Genomic DNA, 20,170 nt, shown 5'->3' on the forward strand with positions numbered 1-20,170 from the left:
TCCTAGTCTGTGTATGAGGGAGGCAGGAGAGGATAAAGAGGGGCCGAGTGGGACTGGGAGAGAGGCAGGCAGGGAGAGGGGAGGGTTGTGTAGAAAGACCAGAGTGGAGTGGAGCCACCAAACTAGGGGTGTGTCAAATGGCTTCCAGCACAGCACAGTGTGATAATCCTAGTGGATAGTTCTATTTTTAACACACTGGCCAGCCGTGTTCTGCCCTGTCACCCTGCTCTGTGTCTCCTGCTTGTTGAGCTTCAGGCAGTACGTTGATGCTAGTGGCTCTGATCTGTTGTACTGTGGCTCGGCTGTGGGACTGGAGGGAGTGGAAGGAGGATATAACACCGCTGCTGAAACATACACCTTCCGACTGGATTTTTTTTGCGCCTGTTGGATGAGGGGACAGAGGGGTCTCTCTACTGCCGTTTTTTGCTTGGTCACTCTATCTTCAACTGAAATATTGAAGGACTGTTGAGTTTGGAAGCACCCAGAGACTGAAATGAGAGAACAGGACAGAGACTAGGATTTGCAGGATCCAGAGAGAAGAGAGTGGACAGTAGGGGCTGTAAAGCTCATCTGATACTTTATGAAGTTAAGTTTGGACGGGGGAGACAATGTCCAACAAAAGTGACACTGGAGGTCAACCTGCTGCGACAACAACAATCAGCACTATCGCCGTGCAGGCTGGCGATTCTCAGATTATTGTTACTGTGTTCAAGGTACCAAACTCCTAAAATGTTATTCAGTTGTATCTTTGGGTTGCTTTGGATGTCTTTAGTTGTCTTTTTAAGCGTATTTCAGTCCTTGAAAATCCTTATATAAAACCCATGTATTATTTTTCAGTTTGTTGATATCTCAGGTGAACAGAATAGAAGTGCTTAGATATATGCCACTCAGAACTCTTCTTTGGTCAGAAATGGTTGTTCACTCCACAGTGATGGAGATGGAGAAGATCAATCTTTCCAAATATTTTTAACAGAAATGTTGTCTAATATTGCTATAGTGTTATGTCTATATAACAACAAGGACTGGTAATGAATCAGTGCCTGTCAAAATAGATTATTGATCTGTCTGAATCTGATAGACACTGACCTCACAGTGATCACCCATTGATCTCTTTCTTTCCAAAGTGCTGCTGCTATTAAAGGATCTTTCCGAAATGGCACCCTATTCCCTTCATAGTGCACTACTTATGACTACGGGTCCGGTCAAAAGTAGTGCGCTAGCCTACAGTATATAGGGAATATAGCCATTTGAGACACAACCAGAGAAAGGCATTTAAAGTTGTCCATGATGTCACAAGCTTGCATAGTCCACATTGTTAAAGCTAGTGTCCTGGGATGTCAATAGCTCTCTCTGTTTGTCCATTATGCTTATAGGACTAGCTCCCAGCCAAACCAGCAGCCTTATCTCAATGCCTCACATACTAACGCCGTACATCTCAACATGTAGGCAGGGCTTTCCCACAGTAGTGATAATAAGACAACTGGCATTAGGTAAGTCTTTTTTTCTTCAAGTTATTCTTTTCCCACATGGCAGTCAAATACATGGTAAATACATGGGAAAGTTCAAATGTACAAGATATTAGATATGATTGTTTTCAAGTATTATTTAATATTCCTACTAGAGAAGGAAAAGCCTATGTTTTGTTTTAAGAGAGATATGTTTGTTGTCCTCTTGTATCCTCTGGCGCCAATTTTGCTGACTAATTTTGGTCGTGAAGGGGAAAGGGGTAATGGTAACGGTGTTCCCCTGAGTCCCCTTTAAAGTGACTGCCACGGCTGCAATCTAAGGCATGCAATGATTAAAGGGCAAAGCATGCAGAGTAGGAAATAGGCCTAATCTCCACCTCCAGCACCTTCACAGTTACAGTGCCCATGCACAGTCTGTGGCTGTAACCACATAACTAACCACCGTTGTCATTGACATATGAATTATTGTCTCAGTGAAAGTTTCCTTACATCTGAAACAACAGGCTACTGTAATGAGTGTGACACTATGTATAAATCTTGTAATATAGTTTAACAGTTGTTGGTGATCCTCACACTGCCTAGTATGAACACTTTGTAGCTGTTACAACCACTGTTGTCATTGACAAATCAATTACTGTACCGTCTTTCCAAATATATACAGGCATTATGTAGTAATACTGTCATATAGGCTACAGCAACAGCTGTTGGTGCTTTTTACGCTCAGGGTGACACTTCCACAAAAAGCTTGGCTTTAAGTTCATGTGTGTCACCCAGAGCGGTACCAGTCATTACATTAAAGGAATACCTCAGTTTAATGGATTGACATTGTCCTGGGATGTGTCCCAAATGGCACCCTATTCTCGATATACTGCACTACTTTTGAACAGGGTCCATAGAGCTCTGTTTTTACCTTTATTTAACCAGGCAAGTCAGTTAAGAACAAATTCTTATTTTCAATGACGGCCTAGGAACAGTGGGTTAACTGCCTGTTCAGGGGCAGAACGACAGATTTGTACCATGTCAGCTCGGGGGTTTGAACTTGCAACCTTCCGGTTACTAGTCCAACACTCTAACCACTAGGCTACCCTGCCGCCCCTATATAGGGAATAGGGTGCCATTTGGGACGCATACCCTAATTGCGTTCCCGGGACAGCACAATATATTGGAAAAGGAGCCCCACATTGCAGACGATATTTCCATACTCTGTTTACACACTGTGAAATTCACAGGAGGACCATGTGGGTGTCCACAGGTATAATATTACACCAACCTGCCCTGCTCGCAGTCGGATCATAAACAACATGGCAGGGAAACACAAACAGACCTCGGCTTCCTGCTGGTCTAACTTTGAGTCTCTTTGATACTTAGTATCAAAGATTGTTCCAATGGATACAGACAGGCCGTTTACTCCTGAAGTATAGTAATAATTATAAACAGGTTGGTTCAAGCCCTGAATGCTGATTGGCTGATAGCCGTGGTATATCAGTCCGTATACCACGGGTATGACAAAACATGTATTTTTACTGCTCTAATTACTTTGGTAACCAGTAGCAATAAGGGGTTTGTGGTATGTGACCAATATACCATGGCTAAGGGCTGTATCTAAGCACTCCTCATGCATAAGAACAGCTCTTATCTGTGGTATATTGGCCATATACCACAAACCCCCGACGTGCCGTATTGCTTAAATATGTACTGACAGCAAAAGGGAGAAAACAAACACTGTGTTTTGTAGTGTGAGGCACTGGTGCAGCTGCAGTTGACTGAAGCCAATCCCAACCTGTTGGAGATCGGCAGCAACCAGGATGAAACCAAGAAACTACTGTATGAACACGAGCAGCTCCTGATCAAACTCAAGGTAATCCTCTCATTGGAAATAGATGTCACCACTAGGGGGGTCCTGGGTGGTGCAGTGGTCAAAAGCACTGCACCGCAGTGTAGAGGTGCCACTACAGCCTGGGGTTCGATCCCACCGACCAGGATTCCCGTAGGATGGTGCACAATTGGTCCGGGTTAGGGGAGGGCTCATTGTGCTCTTGTGACAGGGCTGGTCGCCTGCAAGCTGACTGGTCGTCAGTCAAATGGTGTTTCCTTCGGGTTAAGCAAGCAGTGTGCTAAGAAGTAGGCGGCCATGTTTTGGAGGACACATGATTTGACCTTCACCTCTCCTGAGCCCATTGAGGACTTGCAGAGATTAGCCAAGGGACCTAATTCAGGGAGAAAATGGGGGGGTAAAAAAATGTGCTTGTGGCCATACCATCCTCAACAGGCCTGTTCAGGGTTGGGCCTGATTGGTACCGGGACAGGAGACCACCTGGGAATACCAGGTGCCGTAAAGAAAAGATGTACATTCTCTGCCTCATTCTCGTAGTATTTCTTCTTCATTCCTATAACTAATGTGGTTATAGGTGATGTATACCTACACTATGCTATTATTAATATGTCACTATTTGACACATATTCTAATGAGACCATGGTGGGCCATGAGGATGAGCTACCCAATGATAATATTAGTTATATAATGTCACTTATTATTTAAGCGAAAAACTCAACAGAAGGGGGCGGCAGAGTGAGGCGGGTAGAAAGGACGCGACAGGCAGAGCAGTGACTATGCTAGTAGGATAGTACATATATCCAATCAATTTTCTAATAGTGATGATGTGGCTAGAGTGAAATGCTTTCTGTGGCACACATCAGAGTCAAATACTTTCTGTAGAACAAACTTCATGTCAGGATAAGCAACCGAAATGAATAATTATTGTATGTGTGACATAGAGGTGGGAGTAAAATGTAGGCAATAAACATTTCAGAACAACTACTAGTCGAATAAGACATTGGAGAGAGGATGAATTTTGGCAAAGAAATGTATTTATAGTCTAATACACTTGAAGCAAATTGCCAAACTGAAAACTGCAGACATTACTAGTGCCTCCCCTGCCATCAAACCAACATAAATAATTTAATTAAATATAGCCTAACGTGATCAGAAATCTCAATTAGCAAGCAAGTCACAGCAGTGAAGTATTGAGTTTGTGCGCGTTCACGTGAGGCGGAGGGATTCTGGAAGGTGGGAGATTTTGGGCACCGGCCTTGTTTGACTATATCTCGTTGAAACACCCTCAATGCTTTTCTTTTCTCAGAGATGGAACATGAAACTACTTCAGTCACTTTCATTGCCTTGGTGGAAGGTGGAATGTTCATAACAGCCTTTTTATTTATATCATTTCCACTCAAAGCCTTTTCCCCCACAGCCTTGTTATAGACAATGGCTATTTACATCCAGGCCATTCATTACTGTTGCCACCTAATGTCAGGAGATAGTTATGTCTGAGTGCTGAACATGTTACTCATTATTTTATACAAGTATGGTATTATTGGCATAAGCATGTGAACAATGTATATTATTAATGTAAACATTCCGGTAGCATAGCGGTTAAGAGCGTTGGGCCAGCAACCGGAATGTCGCTGGTTTGAGCAAGGCACTTACCCCTAAGCTCCTGTCGGTAGCTCTGGATAAGAGCGTCTGCTAAATGAGTAAAATGCCATTTTCCATTAAGACATCAGAGTAACTACAGATTTAAACCCCTGAACAACCCCTCTAATTAAACAATCCAAAAAAGATTTGCATCCAAATGCACCGTGTCCTTGGTTTATCCACGGCTTTTAATTCAGCGTACTAGCAGAAATCACATAACACTTCAAATGTGTATCTTACAATAGTGCAATTGAACAAAATGTCATTAACAATGTTGATTTACATGCAAGTACATGGTAATTGTGTGTTTTTTAAACAACGTGTCCTCATCAGAGAATGTCAGTATTGTACACAACGACCGTGTAATATACAGTGACCTCCAAAAGTATTGGGACAGTGACACATTTTTTAAAATTGTTTTTGCTCTGTACTCCAGCGCTTTGGATTTGAATTGATACAGTAACTATGAGGTGACCGTGCAGACAGACTTTTATTGTAAATGTAAATAGAATATGTTTCTAAACACTTCTACATTAATGTGGATGCTACTATTATTACGGCTAGTCCTGAATGAATCATGAATAATGATGAGTGATAAAGTTACAGGCGCACAAATATCATACCCCCAAGACATGCTAACCTCTCACCATTACAATAACAGGGGAGGTTAGCATACCCCCAAGACATGCTAACCTCTCACCATTACAATAACAGGGGAGGTTAGCATACCCCCAAGACATGCTAACCTCTCACCATTACAATAACAGGGGAGGTTAGCATACCCCCAAGACATGCTAACCTCTCACCAGTACAATAACAGGGGAGGTTAGCATACCCCCAAGACATGCTAACCTCTCACCAGTACAATAACAGGGGAGGTTAGCATACCCCCAAGACATGCTAACCTCTCACCAGTACAATAACAGGGGATATTTGTTTTGTGGGTATGATATATATGCCTCAGTAAATGTATCATTCATCATTATTCACGATTCATGCAGAATTATCCGTAATCATGGTAGGATCCACATGAATGTAGAACTGTTTAGAAGCATATTGTATTCAATAAAAGGGACTCCAAACTGACACATTTCATGAATTTCCATTCATTTCTATTGGGCACAAAATAATCTGAAACACAATCAAAATAAACAGAAATGGCATCCAACAAATTTGTAGAGTCACGAGCTTGATATAGTCATTGCATGCTATGAATATTGGACCAAATACTTAACTTTTTACTGATTTAGTACAGAAGTGAATTTGTTTCAAAACGTTTGGTCTCCTAAAATGGGGGGACATGACACAGAAAGTTCTAAATGGTTCACCCGATATGGATGAAAATACCCTTAAATGAAAGTGGACAGTCTGCACATAATCATTGTATCATAAAATCCGAAGTGATGGGGTACAGAACCAAAAAAATAAAAATGTCACTGTCCCAATACTTTTGGAGCTCACTATATGTACATATTGGTGCCAGCCTATTTTAAGGCAGTGTGCTAATAAGAATGTAGCCGGCAAAAAAAACGTTCCATTTACAATGTTGACTTACATGCAAAGTATATGGTAATGCAACAATTTTGAATAAGGCAGTGCTCTAAACAGAATGCCTCCTCTGTGCCAGAAGCATGAGTGTAAATCCAAAAAAGGAGGCCTGTATAATTCAAAGATACTTGAATGAACCAGGTACAGTATATTTTAGAGACTTCTCTCTTTCCAGAAACATGAGGCAGGCGTGTGGGCCTTGCTGGAGGAGGCAGACAGGACGGCAGAGGAGAAGGAAGATGAAGGGGAGGTGTATGAGGCCATGGCTGTCTCGCTGAGCGACGCCTGGAGAACCATGATCTCACTGCTAGAGAAGCGCCAGTCACTGCTACACCTGGCCTCAGAGTTCTTCGACAGGGCTCTTGAGGTAGGTGGGCTAACAGAAAGGAGATGTTCTAGCTACATAGACCATACATAGACCTTGAGCTCACTGCTAGAGAACTGCTGGTCACTGCTACAACTGGCCTCAAGAGTTCTTTGACGGGGCACTTGATGTATTGGCCAGGCTAATAAACAGACCGTTATAGCTACACTATAGCTACATAGAACTCACATGGAGCATACATAGACCAGACAGACCCTAACAGATCAGAGCTGTTTTTCAGTTCATGTACATGTAGGCTATACCACAAGGGTTTTCATTGTACTAAGCCTGTTAGAAAGTGGAATTTCAACCAGTTCTGTTGTTCTGAAATGGAAAGTTTGTTTTTCATTATTTTGTTTGTTGGAGGAAATATGAAATGGCATGATAGCTATCAACACAGAATCCAGTGTTGTTGTTTTGTTATTACTTTGTTGTTACAGTGCGTCTGTTTCCTCCTCTGAAGTTTGCTTCAAAAGACAGCTCAGAAAACAGCTCATTGTTTTATCAGCTTTGTTAGCATTTGTGTCTACGTACTGGAAAATAAAGATATATGTTTTTTTCCACTAGATAACATTGTAACTGAGAAGGGCCCGTTTGTACTGCAATTAGATATGAGGGGAATTTACTGCCAATGTGTCACAATGGTGCAGTTTCCATGCCATCAGTCCACAGACAGTGCCTCAGAACAAGAGCATTGCGTTTTGTGATATTGTAGGCCTATGTGCTGTAATTTAACCAGGCTCTAACGGCTGACCACCTTGGGTGCTGCCACACAAAGCAGACACATTAGAGTTGGTTTGATGATTATGAAACATGATGAGCGGAAGTGTGAAAGATAAAGGAAGCAGATGGTTCCCCCTGGATAACCTCACTGTGGATGTGACTGAGAATAAAACAAATAGTACAACTGTTTGTACTGTCTGTCCTTTTACATGTTTCATCACTGACCAAACAGTGTTCCTTTTTCAATGTTTTACTTCTTTATTGAATCTATTGTGAATGTACGAAGCCTTTGGAGATCACCATGAATAAATGTGCAAACACAGAGCACATTCTAGGATAAATTACACTGTTGTCTAACTATATAGATAGATTAATGCTGTCTTCCTCCACCTCCTTCACTGTTGTCTAACTATACAGATAGATTAATGCTGTCTTCCTCCACCTCCTTCACTGTTGTCTAACTATATAGATAGATTAATGCTGTCTTCCTCCACCTCCTTCACTGTTGTCTAACTATATAGATAGATTAATGCTGTCTTCCTCCACCTCCTTCACTGTTGTCTAACTATATAGATAGATTAATGCTGTCTTCCTCCAACTCCTTCACTGTTGTCTAACTATATAGATAGATTAATGCTGTCTTCCTCCACCTCCTTCACTGTTGTCTAACTATATAGATAGATTAATGCTGTCTTCCTTCTTCACTGTTGTCTAACTATACAGATAGATTAATGCTGTCTTCCTCCAACTCCTTCACTGTTGTCTAACTATACAGATAGATTAATGCTGTCTTCCTCTACCTCCTTCACTGTTGTCTACCTATACAGATAGATTAATACTGTCTTCCTCCACCTCCTTCAGTTTGCTATCAGAATAGACGAGGCAGAAGAGTTCCAGAGCAGAGAGCAGGAGCTGGCAGATGCGGAGTGTCTGAAAGAACTGCTCATGAAACACAGCGTTATGAAGAGAGGTGGGTATTATGTTGATACACCTATAGTACAGCCTCCCTTGGAGAAATTCTGTATTTATTCCCTTTGGCAAATCCCCTTTAGAGTAATGACTTCTGGGTCACTGTTCCAGATGTCTAGTAGATAATACACAACCTCAGTCTGATCCTGACAGTCATTCAGTTCACCTCTGCTCTCCCTTGAGTGAATCATTCTCCTCTTAAATTTCCTGAAATTGGATGATTTTACCCTTCCTTTCAGTCTCCAAGGCACTGAGATGTAATGAAGAGATATGATATCTGTCAGATGTGAGAATGAGTGGGCTTCATGTTATATCAACAGCACAATAAACTAAAAGCTAGCTGGTTGAGGCTGCTGAAGGAGAAAGGGACCATAACATCATATGACATCTTAACGGTAATATAAACAACAAGTACTCTCATTCTCATGATAATATTTGATGAGAGATTACACTGCAGTGTGAGATACAGTACCTTACTTACTATACAAATTGGATGGCTGTATTTACACGACCCAAAGCTGGATTCATTAATTAATTATTTGTGTTTTGGCACGTATCTTTTGCAAATGAAAAAAGAGATTCTGCACACTACAATCTATGATCCCATGTGGTATGTTGGTGATAACGTTTTGACTACTTAGGTTTTCATCTGGTGCATATTGTTTTGATTTCCAGCACCTGCTCAAAGACGTTGTATGTGCACATGTAATCATCTTTTCTTATTCTGGCCCATATCTTTCCCTCGGGTCTACTGGAGAAGTCAATGCTGGTTCTAAACAAGAGAGTCTTTTTAATGAGAAACTTGTCAATGGTATCACATAATTCTGATTTTTGCTGCTATTGGCACTGGCTATGTAATGCCTCCAAGTAATAGTAAATAAACCTCTCCCTCTTTCTCTATCGCTTTCTTGCTCTCTCTCTCCTCTGTCGTTGACACCTCCCCCTCCCTCTCTCTTTCCCCAGGCCTCCTGGAGAAGTCAATGTTGGTTCTGAACAAGAGTCGTGATCTTCTAGACTTCCTGAGAGAGTTCCAGACTGAGGATGGTCTTCAGAGGAGTGAGGCGTTGAGAGAGGCTGACAGCAGCTATGGCCGGGTGGAAAGTCTGATGGAGATACTGCAGGACAGGAGGAGACAGGTGGATCAACACATGAAGCAGCAGCTCATTGACCTGGAAGTGATCCTTAACATCTACCAATGGGATCGCCAGGAACAGGAAGTGAGTCACAAACTGTCAGGAAATGTCTATCTAAGATCAATCCGTGTCAGAAATCTCCTTTTGACTTAAAACTTTCACCTATCTCAGGGATGGGCAACTTTGATGGGAGTGGGGCCAAAAATAAATCTGAACACATCATGAGTTGCCTGCACCCATGTAGAGTAGAAACAAATGGTCTATCTAGAAATATATCATACCTTCTGGCTTGTTGAGCCATATGGGGTCATGTGTTAAGATGATGGGAGTACAGATGCCTCTGGGTTTAATATTCTATCTACTGCTTAGTGTAAGGCAGAGCAGTCATGCAGCATAAAACTCTTCCTTTGAAATCATTTACATAAGTACCCAAGTATAAATGCAGTAATGTCCTGACTGCAGTTATAATGTCTGGTATTTTATTCAGGTAACCCACTGGTTCAAAAACAAAGCTGACTTGTACTTTGAAAAAGACCATTTGGGCTCAGGTCTCACAGAAAATGAAGAGCTCCTTCAGGAATACAAAGAGTTTGAAGAGAAAGCCAAGGTATGATACTTTAAATATGAATACACTTTGGGACATATTTGCCAAGTGATTGACTGACATTTTCAACAGTTAACAACAAAGCTATAACAAGCTTTTATTAGGAGATGTCCAATTTTACTGTTAATGTGTGAGTATTATAATACTAGGGCCATGAGCTTGACATCTAGGTGACTTTAGTATAGAAAAAATATTTGATCTACAGCCAATCTAATATTCCCTGTGTGTGTGTGTGTGTGTGTGTGTGTGTGTGTGTGTGTGTGTGTGTGTGTGTGTGTGTGTGTGTGTGTGTGTGTGTGTGTGTGTGTGTGTGTGTGTGTGTGTGTGTGTGTGTGTGTGTGTGTGTGTGTGTGTGTGTGTGTGTGTGTGTGTGTGTGTGTGTGTGTGTGCTTGCTTGCTTGCTTGCGTCCTGTTCTGCAGGACTGGAGTGTGTTGGTGGAGAAGCTGCTAGCCCAAGCTTCAGAGCTGCAAGTGGGGGAAGCAGAGGGCTGTGCTGAGGCTGAGACGGGCCATGTCTCTGAGAGATGTGTGGCTCTCAAAGCCTTGCACAATCACTTCTGGAACCTCATGATGGGCCGGCTGGCACAGCTACAGGAGAGCAATTCCTTCTTCAGCAGTGCTAACACGGTACAGACACAACTGACTACTATACAACCCCCCCCTTAGGGGAGTAGGTACTGCATTAGCAGTAGAAGGTAGCTAGTGTAACTATACATATCACCTACAGGAGAGCAACGGCTTCTTTAACAGTGGCAACAAGGTACAGTACCTTCTCTACATGTCTTATGGCCATAGATTATCAGGGCCACCAAGGTAATTGCTGATTAGTGGTCCTAGAGATAAAACTGTTCTATATCTATGCTTGTGTACATGTAACCGTCAGGAGAGAAAGCACTGCCAATAAGGTACGCTATAACAAAGAAATGGAGGCTAAACTTGTAGGATATAGTCAGACCATCCAAACATGTCTGTGCAGGAAGATTAAAACAACGCAAACAATTCTGCTACTTTCAACGCGTTACAGTTTCACACGACCTATCCTGTACCTCCTTTTTTTAGCAGTGCCAACCAGGTACCTAGTGTAGCTACTGTAGGCTTGTAATTACATATCACCTTCAGGAAAGCCTTCTTTAGCAGTGCCAACCAGGTACCTAGTGTAGCTACTGTAGGCTTGTAATTACATATCACCTTCAGGAAAGCCTTCTTTAGCAGTGCCAACCAGGTACCTAGTGTAGCTACTGTAGGCTTGTAATACATATCACCTTCAGGAAAGCCTTCTTTAGCAGTGCCAACCAGGTACCTAGTGTAGCTACTGTAGGCTTGTAATTACATATCACCTTCAGGAAAGCCTTCTTTAGCAGTGCCAACCAGGTACCTAGTGTAGCTACTGTAGGCTTGTAATACATATCACCTTCAGGAAAGCCTTCTTTAGCAGTGCCAACCAGGTACCTAGTGTAGCTACTGTAGGCTTGTAATACATATCACCTTCAGGAAAGCCTTCTTTAGCAGTGCCAACCAGGTACCTAGTGTAGCTACTGTAGGCTTGTAATTACATATCACCTTCAGGAAAGCCTTCTTTAGCAGTGCCAACCAGGTACCTAGTGTAGCTACTGTAGGCTTGTAATACATATCACCTTCAGGAAAGCCTTCTTTAGCAGTGCCAACCAGGTACCTAGTGTAGCTACTGTAGGCTTGTAATTACATATCACCTTCAGGAAAGCCTTCTTTAGCAGTGCCAACCAGGTACCTAGTGTAGCTACTGTAGGCTTGTAATTACATATCACCTTCAGGAAAGCCTCAGGAAAGCCTTCAGGAAAGCCTTCTTTAGCAGTACCAACAAGGTAGCTACTATACATGTAATATCATGTGCCCGACAAATTTGTGATGAGTATTTGAGGTACTCTACACAAGACTAAGGAACTAGTGACATTAATTTGATTTGAACATGGTGCCCTCTAGTGGACAACAAGGACATACTATTCGTGCCATCTACCGCATCATGAATTGTGACTGTTATTATAATGAGCAATATTACATTTATTCAGGACTTCTGCTGAACCATCCATCATGTTTACATGAGTACTTAATGCATATTGTCCTATCCTCTCATTCCTGTTTTGTCAGGCTTTTGAGGTCCTGGGAACTGTTGAGAGTAAACTTAAGGGGTTGAAGACCCAGACACTATGGTTGCCTGAGTTGGCCAAAAAGCATGAGGACCTGTTACGAAGCATCAAAGAGTCAGCCAATGACCCTCTACAGAGAGGGCAGCTCATACTACAGAAGGCCAAACCACAGAGGTAAGGAGGGAATATGGCATCCATATTAGGACATCCTTAGTCCTCAGACTCAAAACCTCACCCCCACCCTAGTCAAGTTTAAAACCTGCTGTGGTTAAGAATCACCACAGACTGCTTATCACTGGTGTAGCAAAACAGAGATTTTGAGTAACATGTGATTTCAATAGTGAAGATGTCACTGCTATCACTGTATGTATCAAATATGCTTGTTATATCCAATGCAGTGTGTTCAAACTAGGCCTTTATATTAATAGATGGATGGATCAAGACTGCGGATAATATGATTACTACATGGAGCATTTCACAGCAGATATGCCTCTTACTATATTTCTAGTACCCAAGTAGAAGGCGTGAAAAGGATGCTGGGATATGTCAGAGACCGGGTTGATGCTCTAAGTCAGGAGTGCCATGCTCACCAAGCACTGGCAGCCAAGAGACAGCAGCTGGTGTCCCAATGTGAAGACCTCATAGACAAGGTAAATCAAATCAAATCAAATGTTATTTGTCACGTACACACGGTTAGCAGATGTTAATGCGAGTGTAGCGAAATGCTTGTGTTTCTAGTTCCGACCATGCAGTAATATCTAACAAGTAATCTAACCTAACAATTTCACAACAAGGTACACACAAGCCTTACTATTTGTCCCAAATGGCACCCTATTCCCTTTATAGCACCCTATTCCCACAATATAGGAAATAGGGTGCCATTTGGGATGAACCTGTAGCTATATTTTTATTGAATTACGTTATATTATGCCTTTGAGCTGCCAAAATAAATAGTGCCCATACGCCGTACCGGTAAACATGAGACTATCACAATAATTAAAACGAAGATGACAACAAAACTGTAGGCTATTACACTATAATTGAACAATTTCACATGTCAGTCACATGAAAAATTTGTTAATGGACTTGAAAATGTGTGGAATACTCTCCAAAATGCAGTGTGGGTCAACAATAAAGTGACAATTTGCGAAGGTAGAGATGAGTGGCCAAGACAGAGAGGCGCTCAGACAGCAGTGGACACATACATTCATGTTCATTCGGCTGTACATCAAGTTTTTAATTCAATACATTTTTTGTACTTTATTGTGCTTAATAGCCAGTGTGTATTATTTTTAACATACTATTAAAATAATATAACTTACTTTTATTTACTAGGCAAGTCAGTTAAGGTCAAATTCATATTTTCAACGACAGCCTAGGAACAGTGGGATACTGGTCTTGTCCAGGGGCCCAACAACATATTTTTACCTTGGGGATTTGATCTTGCAACTCTTTCAGTTACTAGTCCAACACTCTAACCACTAGGCTACCTGGGAAATTGTTTACGACTTGCTATCTATCCCATAAACCCATCAACAAAAAAAACATTTTTATCTTCTGTGGTTTGGTAACTTCCTGTTCTTCAACCGACTCTGACTGGACTGAAGAAGACGCACATCTTCGAAAAATTCTAAGTATGTAACGGAGCCTTCAACTGCAAAGGGGCATTGTGATTCCACTCCGTTGTGGACGGTCCCCATACAAATGAATGCCATCCACCGTAACGTAACGGAGTGCTTATGGTTAATGTGAATGAGGCATTATTATGAATGTAATTATTAATGCATGACAGTCACTGAATGTCATTCATTACACATTTGGTGTTTTGTAACAGATGTCTCTTCCCATTCGTCAAATGGCGGGTGCACAGTGCACTGTATGGATGTGGGACAGCGGGAATTATTTTAGTGGACGTATGTGCGCAGGTAGCCAGGTTTACACAGGAGCCTTGCGATGTGATTGTTTGACAATCAAATGGTTTTGTTTATGCCACATTAAAAGGTTTGCCTAATACATTTTAAAAGTAAAACAACAAATCTGTAGTATTAGGCCCACAGAGGTGCTATTAAATGAATTGGGATTCTTAATATGTCTCACTGGGCTGGATTCAGAGTTAAGGTAAGCATGTGCAAGTTTAGACTTTTGAATAATATAAGGTGCATAAAAGCAATATATTACATTTAACAGGCGCATTCATCCAAAGTAACTTACAGTCATGCGTGCATACATTTTACACATGGATGGTCCCAGGAATTGAACCTACTAACTACCCTGGTGTTAACAAGCACCATGCTTTACCAACTGAGCTACAAAGGACCAGTTAAAAATATCTAAAGTCAGATTACAGCCCATTCTCAGACGTGTAGTAAGGCTAGTTGACAGCCTACGATCAACTGCTAATACTTTCACGTGTGTGTGTAAATGTCCATGTATTTCAGTTGACTGCATTTGACTGAATTGTGGAACTAATAAAGTAAAGTACAAGTCATGTGTTTCTGTCCCAGATCTCGGTGTGGTTAAAGAGCAGCAACGGTGTCCTCTCCAACAACACTGAGCCAGGCTCCCTGCTCTCTCAGTCTGAAGACATGCTCAACAAACACCTGGAACTCTCCTCACAGACACAGGTAGAGTCAGGAATATCACCTGTAGACTTACTCAACCTTATTCAAATGTATGACCCCTTTGTTTATTTATCCAGCTCTTATACAAAGGTTGGGTCACTTTCATTTCAATTCAGGAATCTCAGTTTACTTCCTGAATGTTGTTTTCAAATAGACCTAACCCTGTCTAGTACTGTACTGAAGTATACACACTACATGACCAAAAGTATGTGGACACCTGCTAGTCGAACATCTCATTCAAAAATCATGGGCATTAATATGGTGTTGGTCCCCCCTTTGCTGCTATAACAGCCTCCACTCCACTTCTGGGAAAGCTTTCAACTAGATCTTGGAACATTGCTGCGGGGACTTGCTTCCGATCAGCCACAAGCATTAGTGAGGTCGAGCACTGATGTTCAGCGATTAGGCCTGGCTCGCAGTAGGCATTGCAATTCATCCCAAAGATGTTCGATGGGGTTGAGGTCAGAGCTTTGTGCAGGCCAGTCAAGTTCTTCCATACCGATCTCAACAAACCATTTCTGTATGGACCTCGCTTTGTGCATGGGGGCATTGTCATGCTGAGTCAGGAAAAGGCCTTCCCCAAGCTGTTGCCACAAAGTTGGAAGTAAATAATAATCTAGAATGTAATTGTATGCTGTAGTGTTAAGATTTCCCTTCACTGGAGCTAAGGGGCCTAGCCCGAACCATGAAAAATAGCCCCAGAACATTATTCCTCCTCCACCAAACTTTACAGTTGGCACTATGCATTTGGGCAGGTAGCATTCTCTTGACATCCGCCAAACTCAAATTCATCCGTCAGACTGCCAAATGGTGAAGTGTGATTTATCACTCCACAGAACACGTTTCCACTGCTCCAGAGTCCAATGGCGGCGAGCTTTACATAACTCCAGCCGACACTTGGCATTGTGCATGGTGATCTTAGACTTGCGTGCGGCTGCTCACAAATTTAAAGTGGTGTCCACATACTTTTGTGTATATATAGAGTATGTGTTACCATAGAGTTTTCTCAACCCTGGCCATTTGTTTTTCAGCAAACAGCCAGTGAGGCAGAGGCCATGGCAGAGCTGATAAAGGAACTGAGAACACTGGGGTATCCTGAAGCCGCTGAGTTTTCCAACAAAGCATCACTTCTAGAGGAGGAGCTGAAGACAGTCACCAGGAACATCACATCTCGCATCGAGAATATCCAACCATACGTGGGCTTCTTGCGAATAGCAGAGGAGGTTATTTTCTCTTATCATTTCATGAAACTTAGGAAGGATATGTTTGTTAAATATCTGTATAGTTTGGTACAGTGGTGTCTGACTAAATATTGTTACATAGTTATGTAGTGTACATTAAACTTTGTATGTATTTGAAAGCACAGGTGATTTAACTGAAATGTGTCAATAAACAAAATGGAAATCAATCTGAAATGCAATGTTAGGGAAGCTACTCTGAAAATATAATTTACCCAGCTGCCAGTTACTTAACCCTAGAAGAAGTTAAGCTTGACTAAAGTTACCCTTAATAAGAAAAATATAGTTCAAACTACTGAATGAAAAACTATCATATGTAAATCTCAAATGTCATAGATGACAAATTGCAAGAACAGATCACTTTGGGATCATATGTTAACGAAATGTGTAATTTAGCCTATTAAACACAAAAACAATGTTTCAAGTGAGAATCAGGCAGGTCGGATGCCATGAAAGAAAGTAAATGATTGCTTTCTTTACCCATATTTTAATTTCCTTTTGCAAGAAGAGTAATGTTGAGTTCCAGTAGTTAGCTGCACAACTACATGGCAAAAAAAAATAATTAACTACTGAAAACACTACCTAGATTTGAATTTAGTTCAACTACCACCAAGCTTCTGCAAAAAGTAGTTCAATTACTAGTTGAACTACTTGTAGTTCACTACTCCACAACACTGCTGAAATGTAATATTCTGAAATGTGTGACTCCTATGCTTGTTCAGGTGGAGGAACAGATGCAGAGTCTACATGAAAGCTATAACAGGAAGCAAGAGGAGGAGGAGAATGAGGAGAGTTTAGTCACTTCTAAGGAGATAGCTGACGCTAAGTGGCAGTCCATGTTGGAACACTTCCTCACCATGCTGGACCTGGGAAACAACTACATCAACTTCTCAAACATGGTGAGAGACATTATGAAACCTCAACCCCTCCATGCACTGTTATCCAGGTTAACGTTGCTAACGTTGAGCCTTCCTATAAGTCATTGCTTTTCTGCCTGCACATAATAATAATACATTTTATTTTAAGCGCTTTTCAAGACACCCCAAATCACTTTACAAGATAATCACCAGGATAAAAAGCAACAATATCACACATTTAAATAAGTAAGTACAGTATATAAAATATTTGTATTATTTATTTAATTAGGCAAGTCAGTTAAGAACAAATTCTTATTTTCAATGACAGTCTAGGAACAGTGGGTTAACTGCCTGTTCAGGGGCAGAACTACAGATTTGTACCTTGTCAGCTCTGGGGTTTGAACTTGCAACCTTCCGATTACTAGTCCAACGCTCTAACCACTAGGCGACCCTGCCGCCCTGAAATATAAGGATAGACTAACCATGGACATCACTAAACATAATGACAGACTAACCAGGGCAGTGAACTAAACAGGGTTTCAGCAGTGGAGTTAGTTAGAGAGGGTCTGAGTCGTGAGATCTTTTTTAGGTGGAAGAAGGCTGACTTTGTGATGTTTTGGATTTTGTGTCCATTTTACAGAGTGGGGTTCAAATGTAACATCCAGTTCCTGACTGTGGAGTTGGGAGTGGATGGTGCAGACGTTGATTGTCATGTTGAGTTGACCCAGTTTCTTGATGAGGGAGTTGGGGCCCATGAGCATGATATCTGTTTTGTTGACATCTAGTTGAAAAAAGTTATTGCTTATTAAAACTAAATAACGATAAAACAGAGGTCATGCCTAAATTAGACAAGCCTTACAACCATTGATTATTGCATTTCATTTTAAGTATGGTTAGCATGGTTATTATGTCTTGCTTTGGAAAAATAACATCCACCCACATCCAGGAGCCCTTCGTAAGGGCTGTAGGATACAGATAAGGTACCTGATAACAATGGATTATTTATGTTGACATCTTCAGGTGAGTGAGAACCTGAACCTGAATGTGAGGGCAGCCATTGGTGTGGTGGAGAAGACCATGGAGGAGCTGAACAAGAAAAAGGTGGATCTGTCAGACCTCTGGACCTCCTGGCAGCTCCACGTCAGTCAGGTGAAGTCTGTCAAGAAACAGTGGAAGAAATACAAAGAACAACTGGAAAAGGTACATAAAGATAAGTATGCAATGTATACTGAACAAAAATATACACTCAAAATGTAAAGTGTTGGTCCCATTTTTCATGAGCTGAAATACAAGATCCCAGACAATTTGTTGTGCACAAATTTGTTTACATCCCTGTTATTGAGCATTTCTCCTTTTCCAAGATAATCCATCCACCTGACAGGTGTGACACAGGTGCACTTTGTGCTGGGGACAATAAAAGGCCACTCTAAAATGTGCAGTTTTGTCACACAAAACAATGTCACAGATGTCTCAAGTTTTGAGGGAGAGTGCAATTGGCATGCTGACTGCAGGAATGTCCACCAGAGCTGTTGCCAGAGAAGTGAATGTTAATTTCTCTACCATAAGCCGCCTCCAACGTCATTTTAGAGAATTTGACAGTATGTCCAACTGGTCTCACAACCGCAGACCACGTGTAACCACGCCAGCCCAAGACCTCCACATCCGGCTTCTTCCCCTGTGGGATCTTCCGAGACCATCCACCCGGACAGCTAATGAAAATTAGGACTATTTCTGTCTCAAACAAAGCCCATTTGTGGGGAAAAACAAATTCTGATTGACTGGGCCTGGCTACACAGTGAGTGTCCTATGCCCTCCCAGGCCCACCCGTGGAGGCGCCCCTGCCCAGTCATGTGAAATCCATAGATTAGGACTTAAAGAATTTATTTCAATTGACTGATTTCCTTATGAACTGTAACAGTCAAATCATTGAAATTGTTGCATGCTGCATTTATATTTTTGTTCAGTATATATCCATTACAAATTCCTGAATCACAACCAATTTATTCTCAAATGATCATAAATGCAATCTCATTTAGTGTCAAGAACCCCCCTGTTTTCTTTTTTTAATTTCATTTTTTTTTTTACAGACTGTTCTTGACCTAAATAGTGTGGAGGAGGTTCTTGTCCCAACCTCTAAAGTTGATCTGGGAAGTGATCTTCAGACTGTGTCCAAGCTACTGGAGAACTTTAACCTAGCTAAGCCCCACTTCCTGGTAAGAACTATAGCCTATTGGCCTGTCATAAATAGTAGGTAGAAGAAATCATAACATTATTATGTATAATATTTTTCACAGAAACCCAATGTTTAATACTTTTACAATAGTACCAATAGTCTATGTTAGTAGTTAGATAGTATACACTTGACCATATGTATACAGTATCTTTACAGTGGCTCTAAGTAGCATTACACTATGCCTACATTTGTGTTCTGGTCCATTATGTGATATCCTATAGGTAAATATGTATTATTATTCTACTATATCTCTATTTCCTGTGTGTCCCCTGTAGCAGTTGAATGCAGGGGTAGAATACATGGTGAAGACATCAGAACTGTTGGCACTGAAAGGAATTCCAATAAAAGAGAAGAATGAGAAGGTCACAGAGATGCTTCACCTTCATCAGAGAGTGAAAGATAAAATCAAAGAGTACGAGTCTGTCCTCAACATGGCCGTGAAGTTCCACCAGCTCTATGATGAGGTAACAACACATCGTATAAGGGTGCGCTACCACCCTATTGGGTACAACCCTATTCCCTAAGGAATAGTGCACTACTTTTGAACAGGACTAATAATAACACTAATAAGGTGCATTATTTAGGGAATAGGGTGAAATTTGGGAAGCACTCATAGTCTTACATACTGTATCAGGGAGGGTGTTATCTTTGCTGTAGTCTCTTCAGAGTCATTGTATCTGGGTCTGTCATGGAAAACTATATTTGCTGTGTGTTTGAGAGAACACATGGGATCAGCTTGAAATGTCACACAAATACTGTAACTATCAGAGAGTTACTTACCTATTTAGCTTTTCTGTAGACAACAAAGAACACAGG

At 41.4% G+C, this 20,170-nt stretch overlaps 1 protein-coding gene across 3 annotated transcripts in view; it reads left to right on the top strand.

Moving 5' to 3' along the window:
• Positions 1 to 225: 225 nt before the first annotated feature.
• LOC118385846 (coiled-coil domain-containing protein 141-like) overlaps positions 226 to 20,170 on the top strand; it is a 36,970-nt gene continuing 17,025 nt past the window's right edge. For 2 of the 3 annotated variants that reach the window (XM_052522658.1, XM_052522659.1), the window contains exons 1-15: positions 226 to 713; positions 3,202 to 3,324; positions 6,665 to 6,856; positions 8,438 to 8,546; positions 9,509 to 9,762; positions 10,166 to 10,285; positions 10,703 to 10,909; positions 12,407 to 12,579; positions 12,914 to 13,055; positions 14,910 to 15,029; positions 16,058 to 16,249; positions 16,987 to 17,163; positions 18,142 to 18,321; positions 19,209 to 19,334; positions 19,630 to 19,818. In XM_052522658.1, coding sequence (XP_052378618.1) covers positions 609 to 713; positions 3,202 to 3,324; positions 6,665 to 6,856; positions 8,438 to 8,546; positions 9,509 to 9,762; positions 10,166 to 10,285; positions 10,703 to 10,909; positions 12,407 to 12,579; positions 12,914 to 13,055; positions 14,910 to 15,029; positions 16,058 to 16,249; positions 16,987 to 17,163; positions 18,142 to 18,321; positions 19,209 to 19,334; positions 19,630 to 19,818 — 2,409 coding nt within the window. In that variant the 5' untranslated portion in view covers positions 226 to 608. The remainder of the gene's footprint in view (positions 714 to 3,201; positions 3,325 to 6,664; positions 6,857 to 8,437; positions 8,547 to 9,508; positions 9,763 to 10,165; positions 10,286 to 10,702; positions 10,910 to 12,406; positions 12,580 to 12,913; positions 13,056 to 14,909; positions 15,030 to 16,057; positions 16,250 to 16,986; positions 17,164 to 18,141; positions 18,322 to 19,208; positions 19,335 to 19,629; positions 19,819 to 20,170) is intronic. The other variant, XM_052522657.1, reaches the window with a different exon arrangement.

Source organism: Oncorhynchus keta, chromosome 7 (assembly GCF_023373465.1).
Source record: "Oncorhynchus keta strain PuntledgeMale-10-30-2019 chromosome 7, Oket_V2, whole genome shotgun sequence".
Taxonomy (NCBI): domain Eukaryota; kingdom Metazoa; phylum Chordata; class Actinopteri; order Salmoniformes; family Salmonidae; genus Oncorhynchus; species Oncorhynchus keta.